Source organism: Mus caroli, unplaced genomic scaffold (genome assembly GCF_978045245.1).
Source record: "Mus caroli unplaced genomic scaffold, Mus_caroli_1 scaffold_4, whole genome shotgun sequence".
Taxonomy (NCBI): domain Eukaryota; kingdom Metazoa; phylum Chordata; class Mammalia; order Rodentia; family Muridae; genus Mus; species Mus caroli.
Genome location: NW_028227259.1, coordinates 129,606,174 through 129,628,473, shown reverse-complemented (window position 1 = coordinate 129,628,473; position 22,300 = coordinate 129,606,174). Strand labels below are relative to the sequence as shown.

The following is a 22,300-nucleotide window of genomic DNA, read 5'->3' as shown; positions in this document are numbered from 1 at the left end:
TCGAACAATGGGAGTGTAGTCACGTGTGCACATCATTCCTGCACTCGGGCTGGGGGCAGGAGAGTTTAAGGCCAGTCTCAGCTACTTAGCAAGTTCAAGGCCAGCCTTAAATACATGAGACCCTGTCTCAAAAAATCATAATAACTAAATGTAAAAATTAAAATGAAGGCATCTTGTGTATGTATATATATGAATATATATAGTGTATATAGCATATATATGTATATACACATTATATATATATATTCAACTATAAAACTGGCTTTAGAGTCTACATTTGGTCAGACTGGAAAAAAATATTGCAGATTTTTTTTTTTTTTTTTTTTTTACCTTTTTTGTTGCTATTGTTTTGAGACAAGGTCTCAATGTATTAAAACTGCCTGTCCTGGAACTCACTACATAGACCAGACTGGCCTCAAACTCAGATGTGCCTGCCTCTGGCTCTCTTGTGCTACTACACCTGGCTTTTGGTCTCGCTATGTAACCCTGGCTGACCTGAAATAGACCACTTAGACCTGGCTGGCCTTCAAATAGCAGCAATCCTCCTGCCTCTGCCTCCTGAATATTGGGTGGTGTTGCAGTCTTAGCTATAGTGGACTGTATAGGAATCGACCTACAACATCTCAAGTGGCCACTGAGAGGAGCCAAGGCAAGAAGGTTTAGCTTTACAGAGAGTGACTGCCCCCTAGCCCACGTCTGAAAAGTAATCTTTTAGTATGATATGACCAGACATCTGGAAGGAAAGAAAATATTAACCACCAAGGTGCCCCTTCTCTGCTACTTCCACCCTGTGCTGCAAGTAGATTTGCCTAGAGTAGCTAAACAACAAAATCGGAATGTTTCACATCACAAGTTGTGGGTTTCCAATGTCTGTGGAGAGATTTCCCCAGTACGGGTTCCAGAAGGGAATGAAATTCAAGAAAATGAGAGTCCCATACTGTCTGTCACCTCGAGTAGAGAGGTCTCTCTCAGACACATCCTCAAAGACCCAAATCTGCGTGACAGATACTTGTCACCAAAGACAGAACTTCACAGACATACGGCACCAGAGCTGCCATCAGCTGGGTCCCTCCACCAAGCTCAAGTTGGGACTCAGTGGCTCCACAGTCGTCACAGGCGACCCCAGTCACATCCTGCAAAAGCCAGTTCTCTTTCCACAGAAGCTGGCAGAGAGGTCTCTGCACCCAGGGGTTTAGCTATTAACAGCAATGCCCTGGACCCCAAACTTTAAAAAGCACCTAACACACAATTATAAAAATTTCAGGACAAACGATTTCGATCTCAAGGTTGCTTATGCCTACGAATGTCCTAGAAGGAATGAAATAAAGGATGTTACTGGCCGTGAATGGTTCCTTTTTCTTCTATGGTCCCGAGTCAATTAGAAGCAAAGGAAACAAGCGACTCCCATGAGGGTCCAGCCGGCTCTCTGGGCCTCGCTGGCCAACCGGGGATGTGAGATCCGGCTGGATTCTGGAATGATCTTCGGGGCCCACCCGGTTCTTAGCATCAAACTCCAAAGACAGTTTGCAGCTCCATCCACATCCTTTCTTCCTGGAAAGGCTAGGGTTAATCTACATTGAAGTCCAGAGAAGAGAAAGAGATCTCGGGACGTCTATGGGTACCTTCATTCAGAAACACAATGGACAAGGGGGGGGGGGCTCAGTATCCCCAGCACCATACAAAACAGAAATAGACATGGAGGGGCACAATGGAGGAAGAGCTCACGGGATCCCTAGGACCCAAACCTCTGAAGCCCAAGTGTCCACAAGAACAAGAGACAGCACTTGTTAACCAGGTCACCACCAACCCCAGAAGACACGAAATAAAGGTCACATTCGGGAAGACGAAGAGATTGCACACGGTGCTCACCCACAAGCCAATTTTAACCTCTTTAAGGATGTCAAGCGTTCCCTTCAAAGCTCTGATAAACTTGACTCCATCTGCCTTTATTTAAAAACCTTACAAAAGATGTATTTAAATGTTTGGGAAGAAAAATCAACATTATGTTCTATGCACAGATAAAGTTATCCGACTACACAGCTAACAGGGGGTATATCCGTTGTTTAAAAACTGTTTTCCCACTGGCAATCTACGAAAGTTCTCTCTCCTCCAGTGGCTCCTAAGGTTGACACACAGTGGGAAATACCAGGCGTGGCGTTTTTGCTCAGTTTATTGGGAGGGTTGGGATTTGGTGGGGTTGCCGGCTCTTCTCTTCTTCTGCTGTCTTTTGACATCACTAGCTGGTTGGACGGCTAGGCGGCTGACCTTCACTTGTCCTTGGAGCGGTCAAGGTTCTCGAGCACCCTGTTGAGGCGGATGTTGAGCAACCTCACCTGGTTCTCCAGGTGTTCCAGCTTCTCCTCCACGCTGGGGCTGCAAAGGCCACCGGGGCTGCCCCGCCAGTAGCCCATGGGCCCCGTCATGAAGTAGATGGCCACCACGACGCAGAGCGGCAGCACCGCGTGCTCGGGCTCGCCCTCGTACTTATGTAGGATATACACGCAGGACATGGAGAACAGGATGACACGCACGAGCCAGAAGAAGCGGCCAAACACCAGGTGGAGGAGGCTGAAGGTGAAGCCCAAGGTCAGAGACAAGAACCAGTAGGCCAGGAGAACCACACCAACCAGCACCAGGGCCCGGGTGGGGCTGTTGGACACGGAGGCTGGGCTGAAGTACTGTGACAGGTTGGATACTGCAAAAGAGGACAGGGCCAGTTATTCCCACGCGGTCAGGACCTTCTAGGAAAGCAGGAAGGACAGCTGAGCTCTGGGACTGGACCCATAGGCTCCTGTCACAACCCAACACAACGAAAGCAAAATAAAGCAAATACTTGAGGGGCACAGGTGGTCTCTCAGGACCATTAGTATCCTCATGAGTTTAGAACACCTTTTATGGCTGGGCAGTGGTGGCACACACTTGGGAGGCAGAGGAAGGCGGATTTCTGAGTTCCAGGCCAGCCTGGTCTACAGGGTGAGTTCCAGGACAGCCAGGACTGCACAGAGAAACCCTGTCTCGAACCCCCCCCCCCAAAAAAAAAACACCTTTTATGGGATTGGAGAAACGATTCAGTGGTTAAAAGCACTGGCTACTCTTGCAAGGACCTAGTTCGATTCCCAACAACCATCTGTAACTCCAGAGACAGGGCAATGTCAGACAGACCCTTAGGTTCTGCATACGTGAAGTGCACAGATGTACGAAACACCCATAACACATAAAAACAAATAATAAATAAATCTAGAAAAATATTTTAACAAGCTGGGCAGTGGTAGCTCACACCTTTAACCTGGCACTCATGCGGCAGAGGCAGACAGATGTCAGTGAGTTCAAGGCCAGCTTGATCTCCAGATGAGTTCCAGGACAGTCAGGGCTGCACACAGAGACCCATTTTTATAAAAATGGTGCTGGAGTGCAAACTCCCCATTTTACAAGGAGCTATCCCCTCAGACTGCTTACAGTGGCTCACATCTGTCATCCCAGCACCCAGGAAGCTGAGGCAGGAGGATTAGATGTTCAAGGCCATCCTTGGTTCCACCATAGTGAATTTGAGGCTAGTGTGGGGTACAGGGGACCCTGTCTCAAAGACAAAGCAAAATAACAACCACACATACACCCACACACACACACACGCACACACAAAACCAAAAAAAAAAAAAAAAGCAGCAAAACAGAAATAGTAAAATTGATTTCACCAACTTTGAGATGAGATGGGGAGTCCTCACATAGACCAGGCTGGCCTTGAACTCACAGAGATCTGCCTGCCTCTGAGTATGGGGATCAAAGGCATGAGCCACCATGCCAAGGTAAATTTCACCAATTTCTTTTCCCTGTAACTAGACCAGTAGAGTGCCTCTATATGCCTCAAAGCTTACTGCTAACAAACCAATCTAAGCAGAGGGGTCCCCATTGTAACTAACACTCTGAAAACTGATGGGGAAGGAAATACTGGGAGCTGAGAGCAGCCACCTTGAAGACGGCCCTGGTTCTGAGCTTCAGTCACGGTTCCCAAAGGCCTTCGGTGCCCTGCAGCTTATTCAAACCCAGAGGGAGACTCACAGCACAAAACAAGGCATCAAGGGATAGCACCCGGCCAAGTCTCGTCAGTGATGCCTGGGGTCCTGAGTTACCCCACTCTGCTGTCTCCCAGCCCCCACTGCATGCAATTCCTTGCAATCTGCTTTATCTCCACAGGCTCACTGTCCAGGGATGGTAACCCGGAGTTGCACAATCCCAGCAGGTCATGGCTGAGGCAGCCAGCCCTCACAGGATTGCATACGGTTGCAATGTTTGGGTATATGTTGACTCAGCCCAGTCCCCGGGGGGGGGGGGGCCGTGTGCCTCACAGCATTCTGAGGGCCACCTCTCTACCTCCTGAGTGGCAAGGTGACACGACCTGGTATGAGGCCTTTCAAAGGTTAGACTTGGTGAGTGGAGGCTGGAAGTGGGGTCAGGGGTAAAGAGCAGACCATTGTGGTGGTATGTGGATCCTGGCTGGTGCAGTCTGACTCCACCGTGAGCCCAGGTCCTAGAACTGTAAAGAAGGATGCCTGGGGCTAACGGATTTTGAGAGGATCCTGTTACACCACTATATCTGTTTTCTGGCTTTGCCACAACTGAGCCCTATACACCAGGTCTCTGATGAACCTTAGATGCTGAGGTTCATCCCCTCCCCGGGTTCCAGGAACCAAAAGGCCAAGTCCATGGCTGTGCTCCCAAAGTGACTTTCCTCTCTACTGACTCTGTCTCTGGCATGCTGAAACACACAGCCCTGGTGTACAGCATACCTGTGTGAGGGCTCTCGGGAGCCTCTTCTGCCCTCTTCTGGCTTCCAGAGGCTCCAGGTGGCCCAGGTCACCATCACTGCAGGCTCTACCTCCATTGTCTGCACAGCATTTTGGGGGGTGGGGGATGGGGGGTAGGGGGGTGGGTTCAAGACAGGGTTTGTCTGTTTAATAGCCCTGGCCATTCTGAACCTCACTCTGTAGACCAGGCTGGCCTCCAACTCACAGAGATCCGCCTGTCTCTGCCTCCCAAGTGCTGGGTTTGAAGGTGTGTGCCACCACCAGGTACCCACACAGCTTTTGAAGTTTCAGACCACAGGTTCAGCTCTTGAAAGTAAAATGCTCCTTCCTCCCCGTGGTGCTCCATACCCTCAGCCCTCTGGTGTCCTCTCAGCTAAGGACATGGAGACTCCCCACATAGTGAGACAGCCCCCCCAAAACAAAGCTCGCAACGCAAACACCTTGCACAACCATCCCCGTACCTACCGTCAAGCCCAAGGACTTCTAAGAGCTCCATCCAAACTTTCCATAACGTCTCTAAGAACATGTCCACCCCCTGCACGAACCGCTCGGTCAGCCTGGACAGTAACTGCAGGGACGAGAAGACAGTAAGGAATCAACCAATCCACTGTCCTCCCTAAAGCCACTCAGATACTGAAGTGTGAGCTCGGGAGAGGACTCGACAGGAAAACCAGGAGCTACCTCGGGGACAGTCTGTAGCCAAGTGGACGAAGAAGGGTTGATAGCTGGTCCACCACCACGGAGAATGCGGAAAGCCCGTCTCTCACACACACACCCCACAATCTGGCTGCACTGCACCTACCACTTCCCCTATAGTTCTGCTGGCTCTTGGTCAGGGTATCTGGTTCCTCTGCCTGGGAGTGTCTGCTCTCAAGATGCTTCCCTGGCCAGTTGGCTCTCAAAGGACCAACTGACTGGGAAGCCTGAGACCGCGCTCTCTGTCTATGGCTCTCCAGGGGATTTGGGAAAGCCGGGAGACCAGGAAATCGGGAGTTCGAGCTCCTGCCTCATCTCTTGCTCTCTTTTGAGTGAGTAATCCCACTGGCTAGTTTCCTGTCAACTTGGCATAGCTGATATCATCAGAGAGGGACCCTCAATGGAGAAAAATGCCTCCAGAAGATCCGGCTTTGTAGGCAAGCCTGTAAGGCAATTTTCTTAATTAGTGATTGATGTGGGCAGGCCCAGCCCACTGTGGGTGGTGCCATCCCTAGGCTGGTGGACCTAGGTTCTGTAAGAAAGCAGGCTGAGCAAGCCATGGAAAGCAAGCCAGTTAAGTGGCACCCCTCCATGGCCCCTGTTCCTGTCCCCAGGTTCCTGCCCTGTTTGAGTTCCTGCCCTGACTTCCTTCAATAATGAATATGAAAGCAGGAGTCAAATAACCCCTTTCCACAGCAACCCTAACAGTGATATTATATACACGTAGCCTACAACTCGAAACCAGGGCTGAGATGTAAGTTTTCCTAGCACTCATGACATCTTGAGTTCAGCTCTCACCATTACAAAAACGGGGCAGCTCAAACTGCCTGCAACCCAGTTCCAGGGGACTCTGATGCCTTCTTCTTGTATTTGTACACTTAAGCACACACACACACACACACACACAATTCAGTAAAACTAATCTTAAAAAAGAAAAACATGAAAAGCTAGCATAGTGGTGTTCTCACCTTCAATTCCAATGCTCTGGGGACAGAGGCAAGTAGACTCTGACAGTTCAAAGCCAGCCTGATCTACATATCCATAGTGAGTTCTGGGACAGCCAAAACTTGTACATTGAGACTCTATTACACACACAAAGAGAGAGAGAGAGAGAGAGAGAGAGAGAGAGAGAGAGAGAGAGAGAGCGCAAATAGAAAAAAATCACAAGGAAGGATGGAGATAGGGAAGCAGGCTAGGCAGCAGAACAGGCTTTGATAGCACCAAAGCCCAGGAAGTAGTGTGCAGTTCTTTTAGGGTAAGCTACATTCTGAGCCATGCTGGGCCTTGGTTTTTCCAGCTGGAAAATGGGACCAAGAGAGGATTCAACAAAGGAAGGTGAAGAGGCTCATTCCTGCCTGCAACCCCAGTTCCTAGGGACTCTGATGCCTTCTTCTGTCCTCTGTTATTTGTGCACACAAGCACACACACTCACCATTTAATAAAACTAATCTTAAAAAAGAAAAATAGGGACTGGTGAGATGGCTCAGTGGGTAAGAGCACCCAACTGCTCTTCTGAAGGTCCGGAGTTCAAATCCCAGCAACCACATGGTGGCTCACAACCATCTGTAACAAGATCTGATGCCCTCTTCTGGAGTGTCTGAAGACAGCTACAGTGTACTTACATATAATAAATAAATAAATCCTTAAAAAAGAAAAAAGAAAAACAGGAAAAACCAGCATAATGGTTTTTGTGGTAGGTCACCTGGTCCAGTCAGCAGTGAGTGACAGGGTAACAAGGCTCCTGGGAGGGCAAATCCAGACCAAAGGTTCTTCCCTCAGGCTGTAAACTGGACAAGAGGGGGGAGGACACGCCAGGGCAGGTCCCCACCCCTTCAGCCACATGCAGATCTCTCCAGCAAAGCTAGACCCATAGACTTCAGCTGCATTCTAAATTTGAATATGAAGCCCCTGGTCCCCAGTGACGGAATGTTTAAAGACAGGGTCTTTAAAGAAGTGAGTTTGTAAAGGGCTTGTGTCAGTGGGACAGGCTTGTCTCCCAGCTACTCAGGAGACTGAGGCAGGGGATGTGTGAAGGGGGCAGGGGGAAGTGTATTGGGGGGAGGTTTCTCTGCCTACACCAGGGCTGGCGGAGTAAAGAGCCAGTGAATGATCCCGGGATCCACAAGAGGCAAGGAAGGAAACCTGATTCAGCACAACTCAGCAGCGGGGGCTGATTCAACCATCTAGAGTTTGACATCACAAAGTTTATTTTAGGCATATTTAAGTACAGTACAATTTGGGGGGGAAAAAAACCGGGTTCCTTATGGAACACAATCCTAGGTGTTCAAGGAGGCATGACAATTCCATCAAAACTATTCTCAAAGTACGTGTCGTTTCTTCTAGGAAGACGGGCTTTATAGATAGGCTTCACGTGTTTGCACTTTTGAGACAGGGTTTCTCTGCAGACCAGGCTGGCCTTGAAACTCCCAGAGATGACCCGCCTCTGGTAAGCTATTATTTTCTTAATGGCCGAGGGGAGGATCTGGTGTGGTCTCCGTCATACATATAATATAGCCCAGAGGTCATCTGGGCTACCAACCACCTCTGGTCCTGTTTGTGGGAGCCTGGGGAAAACCCTGGCCATATAGACAATGCAGAGACCATCTAGTCTATTGGGCACCTCTAATCCTGGCTGTGGTAGCTTGTGGGGAACCAGGTATCGCCTGGCCTCTACACCTTACCAACCTCCATTGCCAGCCCTCTGGGCAGAAAACAGGTTATAAAAAAAAAAAAAAAAAAAAAAAAAAGAACATGTGTGTTTAACATGCCTGGTTTCCCCAGTGCTTATCTGTGAGCTTTGCAAGGACCTTTGTGTTCACAAACAGGCAGGAAGACTGCAAGTTCCAAACCTGCTTTGGGCTAAAGAATGATGAGTCTGAGGCCATCCAGGAGGTGTTAGAGCTCCCCGTCTCAAAATAAAGAACAGTTGGTGGTGTAGCTCGGTGGTAGAATATTTGCCTAGTACACATAAGGTACTGGGTCTCATTACAAAAGAGAGAGAGAGAGAGAGAGAGAGAGAGAGAGAGAAGGCAGGCAGTGGTGGAGGACTCCTTTGATCCCAGCACTTGGGGAGGCAGAGGCAGGTGGATCTCTGTGAGTTCAAAGCCAGCAGGGTCTACAGAGTGAGTCCTAGAACAGGCCGGGCTACACAGAGAAACCCTGCTGTCTGGAGGAAAACAAAAACAAAAACAAGCAAACAAACAAATATGCAAAAGAGCTAAGATCAGTGACACACAACAGACAGCTATCAGAACAGAGACTGAAGAGCACCTGCAGGCCCATTTTTGGGTCTCAGGAAGCCAGCCTATCAGAACCATGACCTCAGATTTCTGGCATCAAAGCAGCAAGACCTGCACTCTCTTGGTCTGAGCACCCACTGGGGTAACTGGGTTCCTGGTGAGTGACAGCGAGTCCAGAGCCCGGAAGCAGAGCCAATAAATACCGGGTGACAGAGCTGTCCTACATCAGGACTCCAAGTGTGTCAGTTCAGGGGACTGAGGGGAAGGACACCAACGTGGCATGGTAACTACGTGGCTGGACAACAGAGGAGAGCAGGCTGCCAATGAAATGAGGTGTCGCCACCAAAGAAAACAGGCGGAAAAAAATAATAAAATAAAAAGTGCTAATTATGGGGAGAAGCATGAATGAGGGGTGGAAGACCAACTCTGTGGGCCGGGCTTCTCAGGATTAAAGTCAGCTCACCAGGCATGCACTGCAGGCGCCTTTACCCTCTCAAGGACAACTTTCAAATCCTGACTTTCCTGCTCCTATCCATTCAGAGCTGGGATTACCCAACATGCCCGACTGGCTGGCTGGCTGGCTTGCTTGCTTTCTTCCTTTCTTTCTCTCTTTCTTTCTTTCTTTCTTCAGGTTTTTTCCAGACAGGGTTTCTCTGTATAGCCCTGGGATTACCCAAAATGTCCAGGTTTATTTATTTATTTATTTATTTATTTATTTTGGTTTTTTCCAGACAGGGTTTCTCTGTATAGCCCTGGCTGTCCTGGAACTCACTCTGTAGACCAGGCTGGCCCTTGAACTCAGAAATCCGTCTGCCTCTGACTCCCAAGTGCTAGGATTAAAGGAGTGCTCCACCACCGCCCAGCTTATTTCTTTTTAAGATTAGGTCTCCTGTGTCCTATTTTTTTTCCGGTGTATTGGAGATGGGGTCTTGAGATTATACACACACTAAGCTGGCCTCAAACTTTCAGTGATACCCCCACCGCACCCGACTCCACCCCTGCATCAGTTTCTTGGGTGCTGAGACTGCAGGCCCGCACGACTGTGACCTGGCTGCTTTTCATCTTAGTCCCTCCACCATGTCCCTGTTCTTTACTTCCAGGAGCTCTGACAACTCCCTCCAGCATCCAAAGGCCTGAGGTGCACTCACTTGCTCAAGTACACACACACACACACACACACACACACACACAGTCATTATTAAAAATGTCTTTAAAAAAAATAAAGGTGGAGCGGTTGAAGAATGACAGCCATGGTACAAGCAGTGCTCATGTGCTCACACGCTCACGTGCGTTTGCTTGCTTGCTTGCTAGCACGCACTCACTCACTCACACACACACACACACACAAACCATACACATACATGTACATTTTCTCTCTCTCTCTCTCTCTCTCACACACACACACACACACACAAGGAAATGTAAGTACCACCCGACTATTGTGAAATATTACTACAGTAAGTGTAAGTTTCCTGGGTGGGATGATGTTTGTAGACTGTGCAGAAGAAGATACCAAGATATCTGTCTTATTTCAAACGGTTTAGAAAAGGATGCATAAAGTATGCATGCGGTGTGCATGGAGAAAAACAAAATCTGAACAGCAGATGAGGGTGTATGCTACTCCTTCAATTTTTCAGTATTTTGAAATATTATTAAGAAAGGGAGGGAGGGAGGGAGGGAGAGGGAGAGAGAGAGAGAGAAGAGTCAGGGAGATGGCTCAGTGGGTAAAGGAACTCACCACTATGCCTGACAAAAGCTGACTTTGTTCCCCAGAATGTTGACCCCCCCCCAAGCTGTCCTCTGATCACACAAACACTGTGGCACACACACACACATGTAAACAAGCAAATGAGAAGAAGAGACACTCTATCTGTTGGTGGCATCGCCATGAATGCCCACGCCTCCTCTGTCAGCTCACACCCTGTGTACAATCTGTGCAGGCGTCAACTCAATGTTCTTCAATACAGCTGCTCAAATGATTAAGGTGGGAGAAAAAGGACCAGGGAGCTGTCAATTATTTTCCTCAAAATACCTCCCTGCAAGCAGCAACAGAAGAAAGGTTCTATAAAAACAGAACAGACCAACTAACCATTCAACTGAAGACTGGCAAAGGGGAAAAAAAAAAGGGCCCCAGGAATGATAGGACCAGACATGGAGTCACAGGACCAGAGTTTACACAGTGCAGCTCAGGGGACATCAGGAATGGAGTCTAGAACATCCAGAGGGCAGCTTGGTCACATCTTCTACATTAAAATTTCAAAAGAGGGAGGTGGAGAGGAGGCTCAGCCATTAAAGCACTTGCTGTTCTCCCAGAGGCAGTGCCCAGCACCCACATTAAGCAGCTCACCACCCCAGTAGCTCCAGCCCCAGGGCATCTACGGCTTCTCCTGGTCTCTGAGGGCACCTGCATACACACACACACACACTCACACATGCACACATACACAAACACACACATGCACATACACACACAAATAAAAGTAGCCAGGCAGTGGTGGTACACGCCTTTAATCCCAGCACTCAGAGGCAGAGGCAAGTGGTTCTCTGAGTTTGAGGCCAGCCTGGGCTACTCAGAGCAACCCTGTCTTGAAAAACCAAAATCACAACAATATTAATAAGCCCTTTTAAAAAAAAGCTCCCCCTGCTACCGTTGGTATCATGTACCCCAGGATGGGTTCAGCTCACTGTGTACCTGAAGCTGACCTTCAACTACCAATCCTCCTGCCTCCACCACCCCAGCGCACTCCATCAGGCACAGCCTTTGCTCCCTACAACCCTACAAAGGCAGCTGAGCAAGTTGCCAGACTGCACTCAAAAGGCAGGCAAGGGTTTGGTCCCGTTTATGTGAAAACCCAAACAGGAAAATCTGTAGAGATGGAGACCAGCAGGTGCCTGGCTGTGGAGGAGGGCAACAGTTGCTTAGTGGAGACCGAGTTTCCTTTGGGCACAATAGGTGTATAACCCTGTTCCCATGCTTTTGTAGCTATAGAACTGAGTGAAAACAGTGAAATGGAATCGACAGGTATTTTATTACCGTAACTAGAAAAAAATTAAGGGGCGACAGGTATAGTTATGTTGGTACCTTACTTGTCTTCATTTACGGAACCCTGGGTTCAACCCCAAATTGGCCATGAGCTGGATACGGTGGCTCAAGCCTAAACACCCAGCACTTAGAAGCTGGAGGCAAGAAGGGTTGGGAGTTCAAAGCTAGCTTAGGAGCTTAGGAAAGGCTCGCTGAGCAAGCATGAAGACCTCAGTTCCAATCCCCAGCATCCACCTAAAAAGCCAGGGGGTGGTCATGCATCTGCATCGGTATATTCCTGTAACCACCGTGCTGCAGGAGTGAAGACAGGAGGATGGTTGTTACCATGGTAGCTCCAGGGTCAGTGCAAAATTCTGTTTCAAGAGAATAAGGCAGAGGTCTGAATTTGAAGCCAGCCAGGGATATATAGTGAGACTCAGGAGGGAGAGGGAGGGAGGGAGAGAGGGAGAGAGAGAGAGAGAGAGAGAGAGAGAGAGAGAGAGAGCAAGCAGGAGAGCAGGAGAGCAGGAGAGCTAGAGCAAGAGAGCAAGAGAGCGCTGTGGTTTTGACTTCCTCTCTGTCTCATTTGGGCAGAAGAGAGAATATGGATGGGTGTGACTAGCTTGTAGATACTACATACTGAATACTTGCCACACACTAAATATTTGTCAGTGAGGGGAACATTTACATATGAAAGGCTGTTGCCTAATAGGAGAGTCGTGAGGATTTTTGGTTTCTTTAGAAAACACAGTAACTGGGCCGGGCATGGTGGCGCACGCCTTTAATCCCAGCACTCGGGAGGCAGAGGCAGGCGGATTTCTGAGTTCGAGGCCAGCCTGGTCTACAGAGTGAGTTCCAGGACAACCAGGGCTATTCAGAGAAACCCTGTCTCGAAAAACCAAACCAAACAAACAAAAAAATCCCCACAGAAATATTATAAGAATACACTTTGGTTTTTTTTTCATCCGGGGTATGGGGATATGAGGCTGCTTTGCAGCAGGTGACTATGACTCGCCTCGTGCCCTAATAGGGTCGTGGTTTAGTCAGCTGCAGGTAGTTTCTATGAGTGTGTGATGTTTGGAGGACTGGGGACTTTTCAAAGGCTAGAGCCCAGATGGATGTGTGGCTCTGTTGGTGGTTGGTGTTGTTTGCGGTTAGTCTAGTAGCCGTGCACAAAGAAATGAGAAGAAGAAATTAGGTATCCTGACAGCAAAGATCAAACTTGCCCCCAAGGAACTTGAGGCCCCTAATCAGCAGGAAGTGGTCTAATGATGATAATGATGCCCTCTTTCTCAACGATCTTTTTTTCCCTTAATATTGGCATTCCTTCTAGGCTCCGCCCAACAGTTAACTAGCAACCGGCAAATAGACCTGGCTTGCTATAAAAGGAGCTGTTTGGCCCCTCCTTGCCCTCTCTGCCTCTTCTCTCTCTCTCTCTGCCACCTTTCTCCCCCATCCCACACCCCACAACTGCATGTTCCTGGCCAGACTCTCCTTCTCCTCCTTTTCTCTCCCCCACCCCCGCCCCCACAAGGGATGCCTCAGCATGTGTTCAGCCTCAGTGTGGTTCCCAGCACCTATGTCAGACAGCTCATGGCTACCAGTAACTCCAGCTCCAGGGCATCCGATGCTGTCTTCCAGTTTCTGTGGGCAACTGCACTCCTGTGTATAATCACACATGGCCACACACATACACATAATTCAAAAATAGAAATGCAGGGCTGGAAAGACGGCTCAAAGGTTAAGAGCTGCTCTTCCGGAGGTTCCCCCAGTTCAATTCCCAGCAACCACATGGTGGCTAACAACCATCTGTAATGGGATCTGGTGCCCTCTTCTGGCCTGCAGGCACACATGCAGACAAAACACTGTATACATTATAAATCATTAAGCAAATCGTTAAATAAATAAATAAATAAATAAAAATACACCCAGGCTTGGTTGCACACACCTTCAATCTCAGCACTCGGGAAGCAGAGGCAAGTGGATTTTCTTCTGAGTTAAAGGGTCCAGCCTGGTCTACATAGAGAGTTCTAGACCTACAAAGAGAGACCCAGTCTCAAAAAAAAAAAAAGTCAATTTGAGTTCTTAATGTTCTTCCCCCTCATGCTAAGGACCAATAAACGTTCATGTTTTAAACCTCTAAATCTCCCCAGCAGGACTAAGCAATGTTCAATTAAATTACCTTACAACCTAGAAACACCAAGAGGGAACTTGGAGAACCATGATTCTGGGCCAGGAAGCAACCAGCGGCACCAACAAGTAAGAAAAGAACTATTGCTCCCATCCCCACTTAACAGACAAGAGAAACTGAGCTTTAAACGCTTCCAAGCCAGGGACAGGCAAGATGGCTCAGCCAGGAAAGGTGCTTGCCACAGGCCAGATGACCAGATAAGGATTCTGCGGACCCACGCGGTGGAAGCAGAGAACTTTAAAGATGCCCTAAAGCCGGGCGTGGTGGCGCACGCCTTTAATCCCAGCACTTGGGAGGCAGAGGCAGGCGGATTTCTGAGTTCGAGGCCAGCCTGGTCTACAAAGTGAGTTCCAGGACAGCCAGGGCTATACAGAGAAACCCTGTCTCGAAAAACCAAAAAAAAAAAAAAAAAAGGCTAAAGATGCCCTAAAGCTGTCTTCTGACTTTCGTACGAAGATGTACACACAGATGCGCGCGCGCACACACGTAATACAGTCAACAAATAAACATAATACCAAAGTATCTAAAAAGTATCTAAAAGTTAATCACTGGGGCTGGGAAGAGATGGCGATAAAGAGCTTCCTGTGCAACTACAAGGACCTGGGTTCCAGTATAACCCTAGGACAAGCCCAAGAACGCTTGAAACCCGGTGCTGGGGAAGTGGAGCACGAAGATCGCAGAGGCCCACTGGCCAGCCAGCCTGGCCTCATCTTCAAACTTCGGGGCATTAAGAAAACTTGTCTCAAAATACAAAGGTGGACGACTCTTTATGTTGAATACCCGAGGTTGACCTCTGGACTCCATGCTCACTCACATCAAGTGAAGTCACCGACCTAATCTCATCCTGCTGGAAAGAGGGAGCGCCCCAACTTGGACCCAAAGTTCTATGGACTCCACAACCCCGAGACCAGAGACCAGGAAGGAAACGAGAGGAAGGCAAAAGAACCGCGTGCATCTTGACTTCTCTTTTTTCAGCACGGTGTACGCAACGTAGGTACCAAGGAGGAGCCGGAGGAGGGCTCCTCGGTGGAGGGGCTCACCCCAGTCCCGGAGACCCTAGGCTCCCAAGCTGTACCAAAGGTTCCAACCAAGAGGTTCCCCACCCCCACCCCAAACACACAGTAGGCTATCAGGTTTGCTAAAGCAATAGCTCAGACCCCATCACTCCCTGGAAAAGAGAACTCGGCCCAGATATCTCCGAGGCAAGGGGTAGGTAGAAGAAGGCAGAAGGCCCATGGGGCCCGTCCGCGCGGGGACCCGGACGTCCCCAGTGCCTGGCTCATAGTGGTCGACCATTGAGACGCGGCGGGTAGCGCGCGGGCGTCACGCGCACCCGGGGGCCGCGCTCGGTCCGGGCTGCAGCAGGCCGCGACTGTCCTCAGCCCGGATCGCACCCCCCCCCTCCCCAACGGTCTCCGGGCCCGGCAAGGTGACCGCGGGCGCGCCGCCCACCTTCTGAGCCGCGCGCACGTTGTCCTCTCCGAAGAGGCTGCTCACGCTCTGCGAGAAGCTGCTCGTCGCGCGCCGGTGGCTGTTCTTGTCCGCAGCCCCGCGGCCCCGAGCCCCCTGCGCTCCAGGAGCCACCAGCGCCAGCAGCAGCAGCGCCAGAAGTAGAACCAGCAGCAGCACCCGCAACCCGGCCCGGGCCCGGGTCCGGGGCTCCTGGGACGCGCGCGCGCCCATGTTCGGCCAGGGGAGGAGGGTCGCGGGGCTGAAAGGGGGAGAGGGCGGAGCACACGGCCAGCGAGGGCTCCCGGGCCGCACCGCGTGGGCGCGCCGTCGCCCCGCCCCGCCTTGCAGCCCCGCCCCGCCCCGCGCACGAAGCCCCGCCTCCACCCGCAGCCCCCAGGGGACACCTCCCCTGTACCCTTGGAGCTGATAGTATCAACTCTGCTGCACACCGCAGAGCCTGCAGGGCTTGCAAAGGCTCGCTCCTGGTCGGGGCCGGATCCTTGAAAACACTGAAGGGCAGGTGTGTCACCTCCCCACACCCCAAAAGCAGGCCGCGCGGAGCACGCGTTCTTTCGTTCTCAGGCCCCTCCTGAGAACAGATGGCATTTCCGAGCCATAAAGTGGTTGGAGAGGAGAAGCTGGTGATGGGACAGGGTAGGCGAGTTGATGTGAGAGGAGGGAGCAGGAGCAGTGATTTAGCATCGTGCAGTCCGGTATAAAGGATTTGATGGGACCAGGGGGTGTTCCGCAGGACTCGTCAAAAGAGGTTGGGAGGGGGGAGGGTGTCTAGAGCTGTTCCCGCCAGTCAGTTCTAGTGTCAGGAAGTACCCGCACCGCGCCACCTACAAGGACTTAAAGGAGCAAAGACCTAGAGTCCCAATTTACAGGTGTGTAGGGATGAGAGGAGCTCACACTCCAAAATTCAGGGCTCCCTACAGGAAAAACTACTGAGCTTCTTGTATATGACCCTCCATGACAGTCAAGAAGACCAGAGGAGTATGAGCTTGAAAAATTTAAGAGCCACATTAACCTAAGTATGAAGGGCATCTTGGTGCATTCCTGTCCAACCCTAAAGAGACTGAGGGAGGAAGTTATACCCTGAGTCCCAGTACAGCCTTCCCTAAATAGTAGGGCCCTGTTTCAAATAAAAAGAGGAAGAGGCAGGTGGACCTCTGTGATGTCTAGGCCAGCCTGGTCTACAGAGTGAGTTCCAGAACAGCCAAGACTACACAGAAATCTTGTCTGGAAAAAAATTTTGATTAATTTAATTAATCAGTTAATTTACTGAGATACGTTTGAGGGGTCGGGGGCAGACAGGGCGAGAACAGAAATCATGTAACATTTTAATTCAAAATGATGATAATATAAAGCTAAGTGGGGGTGGGGGGGCCTGGAGAGATGGTTCAGCAGTTAAGAGCACTGACTGCTCTTCCATAGGCCCTGAGTTTAAATCCCAGCAGAGGCACTGAGTTCAAATCCCAGCCAACCACATGGTGGCTCACAACCACCCTTAAAGAGGCCCTCATTTATAGTAAGTAAGTAAGTAAAAATAAATAATAAATAAATAAATAAATGAAACTAAGCTAAGTGATGGTTCAGGTTTGTTATTCCAACTACAAACAGCTGAGGTCCTGACTCGGCTACAGTCCGACAACCTGATTTTAATCACTGGGACACAACTCTTTTGACTTTCCCAGGCACACAACAACTTAGTGTTTTGTTTGGGTTATTAGTTGTTTGTTGTTTTGTTTTTGTTTTTGTTTTGTTTTTTTTGAGGCAGGGTTTCTCTGTGTTAGCCCTGGCTAACCTAGAACAAATTCTATAGACCAGATTGGCCTAGAACTACAGAGACGCGCCTGCCTCTGCCTCCCAAGTGCTGGGATTAAAGGCATGCGCCATCACTACCCGGCTCACAGTAATAATTCTTTTTTGAAGTTGTTTTGTTTTGTTTTTTCCAGACAGGGTTTCTCTGTATAGCCCTGGCTGTCCTGGAACTCACTCTGTAGACCAGGCTGGCCTCGAACTCAGAAATCCGCCTGCCTCTGCCTCCCGAGTGCTGGGATTAAAGGCGTGCGCCACCACGCCCGGCTCCGGCTCTACAGTAATAATTCTTTTTTTTTTTTAAGATTTATTTATTTATTATATGTAAGTACACTGTAGCTGTCCTCAGATACTCCAGAAGAGGGCATTAGATTTCGTTACGGATGGTTGTGAGCCACCATGTGGTTGCTGGGATTTGAACTCGGGACCTTCAGAAGAGCAATTGGCACTTCACTGAGCCATCTCGCCAGCTCCCTACAGTAATAATTCTTAAGGGAGAGTTTTTAAGGAACTGGGGAGGGGCTGGAGACCCAGGTTTAGTTCCCAGCACCCAGCCATTTGTTAGTGCTAGCTCTACAGGAACTGACACCTCTTCTGCCCTCTGTGGACAATCAGGCACGCGTGTGGTGCATGTACATTTACATGGGCAAAACATTCATAAAAATGAATAAACTTCATTTGAAATGGGCCAGAGATGTAACCCACCTGCAGGACACTTACTTGCCTAGGGCATGGAAGGCCTTATGTCCAAGCTCCAGAACCATAAAAATTTAATAAATATATAAATGTCTAGGAGATAGCACCCTGGCACATACAGTTGTTCAGGGAGAAGTTTCCTATCTAGGGCTTGCCTAGAAATCTCCTGATGGAGTTGATCACAGCCCAGCTCCTCTGCTAACAAACCCTTGAGAGACTTGTACTACCTATAGGACGAGCTTTATCTGGACAGCGAGAAAACCTTCACCCCAATGTTCTTCTCTTCGGCCTCGCAGAGCTCACCTTTCACCCAATTCAGCCTGGCCCTTTTTCAGTCTTATCTCATGGGCCTCTTGTGCCCAGGAGTTATATCAGGTCACTTTTCTCCTGTGTCCTTTAGAACCTCAATTTATTTCCTAAACTCCAGGACATAACCTTCAGAGGATAAATTTTCCACTTTCCTTCTATATCCTATATCAAACAAACTGAGTCTTGTTGAACAAGAGTGTGACAACCAGGAAGATAAAGCTTCATCCTGTCCAAAGAGAGAATACTGGAGCCAGGCACTTGTGACCAACTCTGTTAGTGACCAATCCCAGCACTTGGGAGGCAGAACCACACAGATCTCTGTAAGTTCGAGGCCAACCAGGTCTACACAGAGAGTTCCAGGATAGCTAAGGTTACACAGAGAAAACCTGTCTCATGAGACAAATATAGAGAACATTGGGGCCAGAGCCTAGGGCAGCAGGGAGAATGCACTGACCAACTGCAAAGGCTCAGGGTCCATCCCCAACACCACGAAAGAGAGAAATCAAAGCTGAGGTCTCTCCCTATGTGAGATCTTTTACTGTGCAAGCATGAGAACCTGAGTTCAACTCTGCAACATCCACTCAAAAAGAAAATTTAAAATTACTTTCAAACTGCATTCTAGAAGTTTCAATACCAAGAGCTTGATTTACTTCTTCATGAGTTGTCTTTTTGTATATTTTTTACTGATATTTTTATGTGTCAAATTTTTTTTTGTTTGTTTTTCCAGACAGGGTTTCTCTGTGTAGCCCTGGCTGTCCTGGAACTCACTTTGTAGACCAGGCTGGCCTTCAAAGTCAGAAATCTGCCTGCCTCTGCCTCCCAAGTGCTGGGATTAAAGGCGTGCGCCACCATCGCTTGGCTTTTTTTTTTTCCTTTTGAGACATGGTCTCACGTTATAGCTACATCAGGCCTGAACTCAAGAGATTCACCTGCTTCTGTCTCGGAAGTTCTGAGACTGAAGGCATGTGCCACCACGTTGTGCTAAAATTGTGAAAGGGCCTAACAACAGCATACACGAAACAGGCAGGCAGATCTCTAGGAGTAGCAGACCAACCTGTTTTAAAGGGCGATATTAACACAATTAAACAGGGTCTCAGTATGTAGCCTTGGCTGACCTGAAATTGATTATGTAGACAGGCTGACCTCAGACTCACAGAGACCGTCTGTCTGCTTCCATATCCCCCTCCATATGCATCACCATGCCTAGCAAGATTTTTTAGAACTATGTTTATATCTGTGAGTGGGTACGTATACTCAATTACAGACACCCTCAGAGGCCACGGGCACTGGATGCCTTGAAACTAAGTTTCAGGTAGCTGGGGTCAACCCAATGCAGGCGCTGGGAGCTGAACTCTGGCCCTCTGCAAGAGCAGAGTGGGTTCTTCAGTGCTAAACCACCTCTCCTGACCACTTTTCTGTTCACTCTTATGAAATACATCCATGGCAATGTGTGTGCCCTTTTCTTATCATCATGGCAATGTGTGTCTGGGATATTCTCCGTATCTTCTGGAGTTTTATTCCTATATACTATTTTATTACATTTATGTTTGTAGGAGGAGTGGGTGCCATGATTTGTATGTGCCACAGTGGAGGAGTTAGGTTTTTTTGTTTTTGTTTTTTGTTTTTTGTTTTTCAAGACAGGGTTTCCCTGTATAGCCCTGGCTGTCCTGGAACTCACTCTGTAGACCAGGCTGGCCTTGAACTCAGAAATCCGCCTGCCCCTGTCTCCCAAGTGCTGAGATTAAAGGCGTGAGCCACCACTGCCCAGCAAGGAATTAATTTTAAAGAGTCAGTTCTCTTCATCCACCATGGGTTCTGGGGATTGAACTCAGGTTTTGTGGAAAGTCCCTTTATTTGCTAAGACAGTGCACAACTTTGATCTCAGCATCTGGGAAGCAGAGGCAGGTAGATCTCTGTGAGTTTGAGGTCAGTCTGGTTTACAGAGTGAGTTCCAGGACAATCAGGACTATGAGAGAGATCCCATCTAAAAATTATTTTATTATCATTATTATTTGTGTGTCTGTGTCTGTGTATCTGTGTATGTGTCGATGTCTGTGTGTCTATGTGTATGTGTCTCTGTGTGTGTATGTCTGTGTGTGTCTGTGTGTATGTCTCTGTGTGTCTGTGTTTGTGTGTCTATGTATGTCTGTGTGTGTCTGTGTGTCCGTGTGTATATCTCTATGTGTCTGTATATGTCTATGTGTCTCTGTGTGTGTGTGTGTGTGTGTGTGTGTGTGTGTGTTTGTGTAGGATCCATGATCAGACCCCTGGTTTAGGAGTCAATTGTCATTACCTGCTAAGCCATCTCACTGGACTCTGTAATTTTTTTCTCAAAGACAGGGTTTTGTTATGTAACCCAAACTCGTTCCCCTCACCCCTTTTTTTACCTTCTTTTTTCTTTTCCTTCCTTTTTGAGATAGGGTTTCAGGTAAGCCATGCTGCCCTTTAGAGACAAGGCCACCTTTGAACTTCTTATCTTTCTGTTTCTACCTTCCAAGATCTGGAATTTCAGTGTGCCACCACACCCCCCTCAGATTAATTCTTAAACAGAAGAAAATGTAGTACAATATAACCATTCTACTTGCAAGGTAATTACAGGGTTCAGAAATGCTTCCGAGTGAGCCTCAGATCAAGTGACAGAGTGAGGGTTTAAACCACTTAAGAAGATGTCTTCTTTTTACATTCTCTGTTTCTGCCATGGAAATATTTTACACTTCTTCCTGTGGAACTAATCCACCTGACCTGTGGAGATATCAGAAAACACGGGTTCACAAAGCGAGGAGAGAGGAGACGTTTGTATTAGGGGCAGAATTGTAGTTTATATGTTTAGTCAAATTAACACTAAAGATTTATCTTATTTTTATTTATGTGTGAGTGCTTTGCCTGCATACCATGGTGATTTATTATGTGCACCGTATGTGTATCTAGTGCTCTCAAAGGTCAGAAGAAGGTACTGAAGTTAGGAAGAGCTGTGAGCCACTATGTAGGAGCTAGGAACTGAAACTGGGTCCTCTGCAAGAGCAGCAAGTGCTCTTAACTACTGAGCCATCTCTCCAGCCCCTTATTATTTATTTATTACTATGCTTGCTTTGTTTTGGTGCAGCAAACTTTATTGATGGTATTCAAGAGAGTAGGGAGAGCTCCCTAAGCCCCTCCTGTTATTATGGGGGTCTGGCATGGAAATTGTGAGGGAGATGCTCAGTGTTGGGGACTGAGTTGGGACAGGGATTCGTCAGCACCTGAGAGCCTCTCTCTTGCTCTCAGTGTCCTTGCTGGGGTGGGTGGTCCAGGGTTTCTTACTCCTTGGAGGCCATGTAGGCCATGAGGTCCACCACCTTGTTGCTTTAGCTGTGTTCATTGCCATAGCAGAAGATGAGCTTTACAAAGTTGTCATTGAAGGGAGCAGGGAGGACATCAAGCCACAGCTTTTCAGAGGGGCCATCCACAGTCTTCTGAGTGGCAGTGATGGCATAGACTGTGGTCATGAGCCCTTCCACGATGCAAAATTTGTCACGGATGACCTTGGCCAGGGCGGGGGGGGGGTGGTTTAAGCAGTTGGTGGTGCAGAATGCATTGCTGACAATCTTGAGTGAGTTGTCATATTTTTCATGGTTCACAAACATGGGGGCATCGGCAGAAGGGGAGGAGATGATGACCCTTTTGGCCCCACCCTTCAAGTGGGCCCCGGCCTTCTCCATGGTGGTGAAGACGCCAGTAGACTCCACGACATACTCAGCACCGACATCACCCCATTTGATGTTAGTGGGATCTTGCTTTTGGAAGATGGTGATGGGCTTCCCGTTGATGACAAGCTTCCCATTCTCAGCCTTGACTGTGCCGTTGAATTTGCCATGGGTGGAGTCATCCTGGAACATGTAGACCATGTAGTTGAGGTCAATAAAGGGGTTGTTGATGGCAACAATCTTTACTTTGCCAAGTGCAGCACAGAAGGCAGCCCTGGTAACCAGGTGCCCAATATGGCCAAATCCATTCACACCAAACCTTCAGCACATACCAAACTTTCAGCATTTTGTCTACGGGACAAGGCTGGCACTGCACAAGAAGATGTCAG

The 22,300-nt window shown here is 48.7% G+C and overlaps 1 protein-coding gene across 2 annotated transcripts; it reads right to left on the bottom strand.

Annotated features, from left to right (window-relative positions):
- Positions 1 to 293: 293 nt before the first annotated feature.
- On the bottom strand, positions 294 to 15,726 carry Bri3bp (BRI3 binding protein). 2 transcript variants are annotated; one of them, XM_029478024.2, is made up of 4 exons: positions 15,403 to 15,726; positions 5,268 to 5,370; positions 4,785 to 4,882; positions 2,299 to 2,695 (listed from the first exon to the last, which is right to left on the bottom strand). In XM_029478024.2, exons 1-4 carry the CDS (start codon positions 15,631 to 15,633, stop codon positions 2,588 to 2,590), a joined length of 540 nt encoding a protein of 179 aa, XP_029333884.1. In that variant the 5' UTR covers positions 15,634 to 15,726; the 3' UTR covers positions 2,299 to 2,587. The 2 variants fall into 2 exon arrangements, with proteins under 2 accessions (XP_021018599.1, XP_029333884.1); XM_021162940.3 differs by lacking the exon at positions 4,785 to 4,882 and having other exon boundaries at positions 294 to 2,695.
- Between the last annotated feature and the right edge of the window lie 6,574 nt (positions 15,727 to 22,300).

Excerpts from the sequence above, each read along its gene's own strand:
- Bri3bp (XM_021162940.3), bottom strand. The coding sequence starts at position 15,633 with ATGGGCGCGCGCGCGTCCCAGGAGCCCCGGACCCGGGCCCGGGCCGGG. Across the intron at positions 5,371-15,402 it reads ACGTGCGCGCGGCTCAGAAG|TTACTGTCCAGGCTGACCGA; the intron begins GTGGGCGGCGCG and ends TCGTCCCTGCAG. Across the intron at positions 2,696-5,267 it reads AGAAGTCCTTGGGCTTGACG|TATCCAACCTGTCACAGTAC; the intron begins GTAGGTACGGGG and ends CCTCTTTTGCAG.